General features: G+C 36.0%; 1 protein-coding gene across 1 annotated transcript; it reads left to right on the top strand.

Moving 5' to 3' along the window:
• The first annotated feature begins 801 nt into the window (after positions 1 to 801).
• On the top strand, positions 802 to 6507 carry LOC149380764 (putative UDP-glucuronate:xylan alpha-glucuronosyltransferase 4). Its single transcript, XM_089601047.1, has 2 exons — positions 802 to 1699; positions 5434 to 6507. The coding sequence occupies exons 1-2, from the start codon at positions 808 to 810 to the stop codon at positions 6354 to 6356; spliced, it is 1815 nt and encodes a 604-aa protein (XP_089457173.1). The 5' UTR covers positions 802 to 807; the 3' UTR covers positions 6357 to 6507.
• Positions 6508 to 9554: the final 3047 nt, after the last annotated feature.

The raw sequence follows: 9554 nt of genomic DNA, 5'->3' as shown, positions 1-9554 counted from the left end.
GCTCTTCACGATGTAACGTTTCCGCTGTTTCTATATCTCTATGAGTCTATTTTAGGATTTTCTATCGATATTTTTCGTCACGTTGATTATTAGTGTCAAAATTTGAAGTTTTGACCTAATCATATTGGTGGATCATCTAGAACCCGTAATTACATACACTTTGCAAAAGAAAGCAAATATCTCCACATTTCTATGGATCTTTCGCTTTAAAAAATATATGTACGAATATCAACTTTTTTTTTTTAACATGGAAGACATAAAACCCCAATTCTCGAGGGGTACCTAAACAAATATCTTTTTTTTTTTGGACGTATGCCGTATATATAATATTTGCTTTATTGGTAGTTTGAAAATCTTCATCAAATACTAATAAAACTATATATACGCAACAAATATAACCACCTAAATTATTCTTTGCATTGCTAGCCCTCAAACAAGGCACTCTTTTTCGTTCTTCTTTCTTTAATGTATCAAACAACAGTTATTATTATCCAAGAAGTAGCTAGCTGCAAAAATGATACAAATTCAGGAAGCGCGTGTGAAATTAAGAAATCGCACGCGCTGCCACTTATAATTGACAGAAAATAAAAGCCAACGTGCATCCATGCAATTATCAACGATTATTATTATATGTGTAGAAATTAAATAATAAAGTTTAGATGAGAATATTAAGCACGTATCGAAATTATAAGCTTCCTTATATTCCAAGCCAAAAATAAAGAGAATTAACCTTATAGAACAACCGAATATTTTTCAACCATATATAAACGTATATCAATAATATCCCCGACTAGAAAGTACATATATATGATGATGATGATCATAACAAATATTTCAAAATTAAATCGTAAATCTCAACATAAGCACCACAAACAAATCATGGTCTCGAAAGCGGCCAATTCCCATAACAATTCCAGTTTCTCCAATCGAAAGACTTTCATAATATGTCTACTCTCTCTCTCTCTAACCTTCTTAGTCCTCGCAGCTCTCTCACTACGCGACTCAAAACCCACCAACGTCGTATTAGACGACGACAGCCCAGTCGCCACTTTATCGACCACTCGAAGACTTCACAAGGACGACGACGACGACGAGGAAGACGATGACGTCACTGTCCCCGCAGCCAAACACCCCCCGTGGCTCCAAGTCCTGATCGAAAAAAAACTCAAAACTGTTGACAACCGAATCATCAGGGTTGGGTTGGTCAACTCGGAAGCAGACGACAGGGAACGCTTACGTGGACCACACGTGGAGACCGTTCAGGTGAGGTTCGGTTCGACGGGGGCGAAATGGGAAGAGCTATTCCCGGAGTGGATCGACGAGGACGCGAAGTGGGCCCCGCCCAAGTGTCCGGAGATTCCTCTTCCGTCGGCGTCGGAGACGGCGTACGACGGCCTCGACGTGGTGGTGGCTAGGGTTCCGTGCGGTGACGGGGCTAACGGGACGCGGAGACACGTGGCGGCGCTTCAGGTGAACCTGGCCGCGGCGAGTCTGGCGGCGAGGGGAAACGGGGATGTACACGTGGCGTTCGTGGGGGAGTGTGGGCCCATGAGAGAGATCTTCAGGTGCGAGGATTTGCTGATGCATAGAAAAATGGAGTTTTGGCTTTACAGGCCCCACATTTCGAGGCTTCAAGAACAGCTTCTCGCGCCTGTTGGCTCTTGCCAACTCGCTCGTCCTATTCCACGCTCACTCTCAGGTTCCTTTCTCTTTTCCCTTACTTTTTTTTTTTTTTTTTGAAGGAAAATAACAAAGTCGAAATACCTATTTTAACCATAGAAATTCCAAATATAGGACTAACTTCTGAAATTTTAAAAACAAACTATTTTTTATTAAAATTCAGACAACTTACTCGCCACCAAATAGTCCCGAAGAATATACTCCCACAAAGGAGCTTTGAAACTGAGGCTCTAATACAATGTCTAACTCACAATGTCGATGGAATATTGTGAATGAGCAGTGTTCTTGAAATTAATTTGATTAACACGTGATTCTTGGAGTTAAAGGTTTAAAATTTTCGTATCATGAATTTAATCAGCGTGTTTCGAATTTACCATGTTTTTTTTTTCCTTTGTAGACCAGGGAAATGTGTCATTGATCAACTATACAAGTTCTAATTTTGGACGCAAACAATAATAAGAAAATGATACTATGACAGCTATTCTTCATTAAAATAATAATAATGATTATTAAGTATATACAAATAGTAACGATTAAAATAAGAAAGTAAAATCAAGAAATGGATGAGTTGGTAGAGTATATGAAAAAGTATTAATAAAGGAAATTTAAGGGGAAACTAAATAGTAATACTAATTAGTTCCCTTGATAAAATCCCATTGTTTAGTATTTTGCTCTTGCTGATTCAACCAAAACCTTCTCAGTTCTCACAAGGCATGGAAAAGTTCTTAGTCTATTTTGTGGGGCCACGTATACTTCTAATTTCTTCTCATTCGACATGAAATCATCCTACTTTTTTTTTTTTTTACATGAACATTTCTCAACGCTCTTGAGGTGGCTAAACACGCTTGAATGACATCATAGATATTATATTAGAATTTAATGAGTTTATTATAAAACATGGGATCTTTTTTCTTCATATCTTTGTTTGGTGGCTTATCGGTAAGACGTCGTTTGTGAAGGCGTGTTTTAGGAAATTTACCGTGCTATTTTTTTGTAATAAAAATCCTCTAATACTTGGCCAACTAATTATCGCATATCATGCAAAAGGGGCTGTATATATAATATACTATATAGGTATGGTTATAGGCTATGTTTCTACTTTTAAAGATATCATTTATTCTTGTAAATACACGTTAGTGATTTTAATTTGGATATTCAAAATTAATGCTCAAAAGAATATAAATCGATAAAATGGGTAAGACTTAGATGATTGTGTCATCAATGCGTTCATGTTTGGCAAGAATGTCAACATGGCTTAGCATTACTTTTATGGCTTTTAAAGACCAAATCGTGATATTTATTATATTGAACGGTTTGCGTTCTATGTATCCTTGTAGTTGTAGGGACTATAAAAAAGAAATAAAAATTGAATTCCTAAACTTTGAAGATCACTTCTGTTTGATATTACTCTTATTTTATTATTATCGTCATTACTGTTAGACTTTTATTCTCACTTCTCTATCTGGCAATGTGCATATTTTGTGAAATTTACAGTGTATATCTCTGGTGACTATTATTTTATTTTTTTAGCCTAAAACTATTACTCAAGCAAAAAAAATGGTCTATTAATCATTTTCATAATGACGTGTAACCTTTGGATGAAACTTTACCCCTTAAAACATACTTACGAACGTAATAACGGTTTATAACTTAAAAAAAATAGCATTCTGTAAAATATTTACCCTCAAAATTCAAAATATATAACTTTTATGAAAAAATGGTATGAAGTAACCAATTGAAATTATGACTTTTACAAAATAGCCATAGTTTCATTAGGTATAACAAAATAGACAATTGAGAGTATATGTTTTCATTAAATTTAATCATGTCTCGATAATTTTAATCCAGCCTTCATACAGCTTACATTCTGTCTTTATAGTTCGTTGGGATTAAATTTAACCCAGCCTAGATTAATCTTACTCGGACTAATTTGCTTATAGTTGGCAAACTATGATTATTTTGCAAAAGCTCAAGTTTTATTGGGCTATATAGCCTCTGTACCCAACTTTTAATTAATTTCTTTTATAAAACCATTTTTAGGGTGACAAATAAGGGGTTTTTTTTTTCTTTTTTTTTTGAGAGGTGAAAAATATGTTTTAAAGTGTTACCTAAAATAACATGATATTTTAAGAGACTAATTGAGCGAAGTATTTTTTTTTTGTCTAGCACATGCTGCTCTTACTCGCTCGACATTTTCTTTTTTACAATATTTTATTCCCAAATTGTAGTCCTTTAGTTTCATTTATCCACTCATTACGTAAACATTTGACCCTCTACTATAAGTTGTTATATATATATGTTAAACTGAAATATATACATATATACATATGATTCTTATCCTTTCGATTAAAAACGTAACGAAGAGGTGATACTTTGACTTTGCTTGAGAAAAGAGAAATCTTTTTGATAACTTCAGTCAGGAAAAACCCGCACATGATAAATCTTGTGAACAAATGTTATTGTAGAATTATAACATAACTATATTTAAAGACATATACACCCTATTTTTACAAATAAATTCCGTACACACAAACTTAAGAAAAATGCTTTTAAGAGTTACATATGCTATATTCTTCGTTGTGTTATCTTTACATATCTTGGAAAGATTATATCAACTCAATGTGCTGTTTAATTTTGAATTTGATATGATATGTTTAATAAAGACGTATTTTGCTGTAATCAGATTCTGACCTTTACGTATATACATAACCCTTATATAATAAATAATTTTTAAATATTTAATTTTTTATCATCTGTATGTGCAGACCTGTGTATGTGTATTGGTAATCAGAAAATAATAGATTATTTATATTTAGTATTCATAAATATAAATCATATGTGCACATATTCAAAATTGGTATAATAAAAATCTGAAAATCCCTAGTTCAAAATATCGTTAATAATAAATACATGTATCTGTGTTTTGTAGAATATTCAATAATATATACTATGTTAATGAACGATAACTTATAAATATTCATAGAAACGAATAATATTTGCTGGTATCTACGGATGAAACACTGGTACCGGACTCTTTTATATTCTTGTTCATTTCCTGCTAGTCCAATTATAAAGTCTAATATACCTCAAAATATATATATATATATATATATATATATATATATATATATATATATGAAGTCGAATGTCAAAGTGTCATTAGAGAGGGACAACTAATGAGAGAGAGAGAGAGAGAGAGATTTCACAAAATAAATCTCAACAACTATTTCTAAAATTCAAACGTATTAACAACTCTTTGTTTACAATATTAATCCTAACATGTGTGCTGCTCCAACACGCTTTCTGTGACTCTTAATGCCACAACACGAAACTATGGACTAACTTTATTTTATGAACAAGCTCAAGAGAATAATTTATATATATCATTATACTAATTTTCGATATACTAATTTTTCTCCAAGATGACAGATTCAAAGAAAGTTTTACTTTTTTTTTTTTTTTAAATTTAAAAAGTATTCACTGGAATAATTATTAATATTATTAAAATACATTAACAATAAGGTCTAATCGAAATGCGATGAAAGAAGTTTTTTTTTTTTTTTTTTTTTTTGGACAAATTAGAAGAAGTACATTGAGTTTAAATTAGATTTCCAAATACAAAAGTAAACTATTAGCGTAAACGTAGTGCGGTTTCTTAATATCCTCGAGTTCATTGTCTTTCTCCTTAAGTGGACTGCCGTTTGTTACCTTCGTAGAAACTGACGACGCGTGTGTATGAAATTATGAATGAAGGAAAAGCAGAGGCGATAAGAGAGGAGAGAAGCGTGAAAGGGAAAGGGAAAGGGAAAAGGAAAATGTACGCGTACGTGACGATCCTTCACTCATCGGAGTCGTACGTGTGCGGAGCGGTGGCTCTGGCCCACAGCCTGCGACGCAGCAACACGAGCCACGACCTGGTCCTCCTGGCCGACTCGTCCTCCGTGGGGCCCAGGTCCCTGTCGGCCCTGCGCTCCGCCGGCTGGAAGATCGTCCCGGTGCAACGCATCCGCAGCCCCTTGGCCGCCCCCAACTCGTACAACGAGTGGAACTACAGCAAGCTGCGCGTCTTCCAGCTGACCCGCTACGCAAAGATCGTGTTCATCGACTCCGACCTCATCGTCCTCAAAAACCTCGACCACCTCATGTCCTACCCCTCCCTCTCCGCCGCCCCCAACGACAACTCCCTCTTCAACTCCGGCCTCATGCTCCTCGAGCCCTCCAGGTGCCTCTTCGAGGAAATGATGCGCAGAAGCTTCGACATCGTCTCCTACAACGGCGGCGATCAGGGGTTTCTCAACGAGATCTTCGTCTGGTGGCACCGCCTCCCCGCCGGCACCAACCACCTCAAAGTCTACGCCTCCGGCGACCGGAGCCGCCGGAGGGACCACGTGGCGGCGCTGCACTACCTCGGCCTCAAGCCCTGGACGTGCTACAGGGACTACGACTGCAACTGGGACATGGCCGACCGCCATTTGTTTGCCAGCGACTACGCTCACCGAAAATGGTGGGAGGTTTACGATTCCATGCCGGTCAAGCTTCAGAGGCACTGCGGGCTCACCAAGAAGATGGATTGGAGGATCAGAAAGTGGCGGAAGATCGCCATGGACAAGAACTTGACCGACGGACATTGGAAGATTGTTCCCAAGGATCCCAGGAGACGCCATTTTGTAGACTGATAGTTTTTTTTTTTTTTTTTTTTTTTTTTACATTAAATTTTTTGTTTTACATGTATATTGATTTAGATTATTACGGAGTAGCTTGTTTTGTTTAAACTTACGAGTCCTATTGCTTGAAGTGAAGAAGCTAAGCATATATTATGATTCTCAACTACATAGTCACCAATTCCAAGCAAAAGAACAAATTCATTACTCCATGGATGAGAAACCATCGAAAAGCAGTGATTCCCACAATGGCGCTTATGTGGCGAGCGTGAGCCTCAACCTTTGCAGCAGCCTCGCAGCAGAGAACAGCAATAAGAACACGAGCGAGAAGAGCACGTCAAGCAATTCCAACAGCTTTGACGGAAATGAATCGGCGGAAAGTTTCCGAGCTTCATGCCGTCGAAGCCCCACAAGGGAAATGACCTTCGATGGGATGCTTTCGAGATAATACATGTATGATATTAGGGAAAGAATGATATAAATCAAGGATTGGGGAACCGGACGGGAACCGCACCGGTTCCCCCTTTTTTGAACTCCCCGGCACCGGAACCTTAAAAACCGGAATTTTCCGGTGATTCCGAGGGAACCGGACCGGGAACCTGTGAGGAACCCGGTTCCCACTTCCCGGTCCGGTTCATTTAAAAAAAACCAAAAAACCGGGTATAAATACCCGGTTTCCCCCAAAAAAACTTCATTTGCGTCGGTATTAGATCTTCAAAATTCCGGCGCGACTAAGTGAGAATTTTCCCAGATCCCGCCCGGTTCCCGCCGTGCCGCCAGCTTCCCGACGCGACGAAGGTGAATTCTTCCCAGATCCCGCCGATTTACTCCTTTCCCGGTGAGCTTCCCGACCTCTTTATATTTTTTTGATGATTTTGAGTTTAATTTTTGAAATTTCTTGATAATTCTTGAAGATTAAGTATAAATTGATAGTTGTGAACATGAATGTAATGTTTATTTAGAGTTTGTGTTCATGTTTCTAATTTTTTTGTAATTAATCCGAATTATGTTGTAATTTTTTGATTAGTTAGTGATGATTAATGTTACGTTGAACTTGTTTATTGATTTATGACGAAATTGTTATGAATTGTTTTTAATTTTAGAGTTTGTGTTCATGTTTATAATTTTATTGTAATTAATCCGAATTATTTTGTAATTTTTTTTATTACTTAGTGATGATTAAGGTTATGTTGAATTTGTTTATTGATTTATGACGAAATTGTTATGACTTGTTTTTAATTTTAGAGTTTGTGTTCATGTTTATAATTATTTTGTAATTTTTTGATTAGTTAGTGATGATTATGGTTATGTTGAACTTGTTTATTGATTTATGACGAAATTGTTATGGCTTGTTTTCAATTGGTCCTCAAGGCACGGAGTCCTCTTATAATGACGGGTCTTCCAGTTACAACCAGTTCTAGAACTACTATTCATCATGTCAAGCTCCCGAGAAGGTGCGACCAGTTCCAGGTTATCCCCTCCACTCTATGTCTGTTGCTTCTATCACTTTGATAGGTACTTTCGTGCATGTGCTCATTACATGAGTTGGTATGATTACTGTATGACCGTTGCATACGGTCGCTATGAGTAGTCATTTATATTCCTTTTATGTTGAATTTGTTGAACTATAGTATTTGGTGGATTGTGTTGAACTTTATCATTTTGGTTTGTACTATTGAACTTAGTTTTTGTTGAGTTTGTAATTTGGTGATGTGTTGAAACATTGTACACTATTTTTAATTTTATGAATTTTATCCTACGTACTTTGTATGTTTTTTTGTATATTTCTTTTATGGATTCCCCTCGGTAAATACGGTATTTGACGGTATTCCTCTACGGTAACGGTAAGTTCAACGGTACGGGTTTTTTTTTCCTGCTTTCCCCGGTATTCCTTTACGGTACCAGGGGTTACCAGTAAATTCTGAAGCTCGGAACGGTAACGGTAACGGTATTTCGATCCTTGATATAAATACAAGAGAGTAATAAATTTAATAAAATATTTGATTTTTATTTTAAATAGAATAATAAGAAACTAAAAAATAATGAAGAACAAAAATACTTTTTTGCCCTTAATGATTTCACACCGTCAGGTAGAATTTGACAGAAGGAGTTGTTAGTTACGCTGTAGAATTTCAGGGTCTCTGGTGCACTATTTCAGATTAGAGGGGGTGAAACGTTACGAGTGACATAGTTGAAGGGGCATTGATGTAATTTTAATTATTATCAAAATAGCACGGTCTAGTGAGTTAATGTTTATCGTAGCATAAGTTTTGCTGGTAAATTAAAAAAAACTTAATAATAAAAAAAAAATTATGTTGTATTATAAAACCATAAGTTTCAGAATGAGTAAAATGGTGATAGAAATAATAGACTAGAGCATGACTGCAATTTCAAATCCTAATAGCTTTTTTTTTTGTTTTTTTTATTTGCTTTACTTGATACGCTTCTACCAATCCCTGATATGTTGAAGGGATATTTGTGCGACTTTCACCAATGTTTAATGGAATATTCTGCCGGGATAGAGCATTCCCTGCTTTGAGCTATTTAGTCTAGGGATGTACAACAAAGCCGAATAATTGGACAACCGAACCGAACCAATTCAACCGAACCAAATTTTTGGTGCCACATGAGCAACCAAAAATTCGGTTCAGTTAATCGAAAGAAAATTTCAAATTAGTTCGGTTATCGGTTTTGGAAAAAGTCAAAATCGGTTAACCAATTTCTGAACCGAAGTTTATAAATATTAGGTATCAATTGTATGCACCACCACAAAACTGTTTATCAACTACAATTTTTCTTTTTCAGGGAGACTATATTTTGGTCCAAAAATGGAGTCTGTTAAAATAAACTATGGTCATCAAGTTTAAGAGGTTTATTAGATTCCATTCAAACTTAAAATTGTAGTGATTAGTTTTATATTTACTACCGTCAACATAAAAAAGTAGTGTAAACTAAAGTCACTAAATTTTCACTTAGTTTTGAAAAGGAGGGAAATTTCCCACTTGTACTTCATTTGGGCGGTAGAATATATTTTATACTAATCAAGTATACAATAGATTTCTCTCAAAGTTTGTTAGGAAACAAAAAGAAAGATAAAGAGACGGACGAGAACAGAGAGGAAGAGCAAGAAAGAGAGAGCTAGAGAGAGAAAGCTCGATATAGAGAGAGAAAGAGAGAGAGATAGATAGATAGAGAGAGAGAGAGAGAGAGAGA

This window comes from Urtica dioica, chromosome 11 (genome assembly GCF_054948205.1).
Source record: "Urtica dioica subsp. dioica isolate 48M chromosome 11, U.dioica_male_clone48M_v1_H2, whole genome shotgun sequence".
Classification (NCBI taxonomy): domain Eukaryota; kingdom Viridiplantae; phylum Streptophyta; class Magnoliopsida; order Rosales; family Urticaceae; genus Urtica; species Urtica dioica.
The sequence above is the reverse complement of the archived record's forward strand: the minus strand, read 5'-3'. Positions and strand labels throughout refer to the sequence as shown.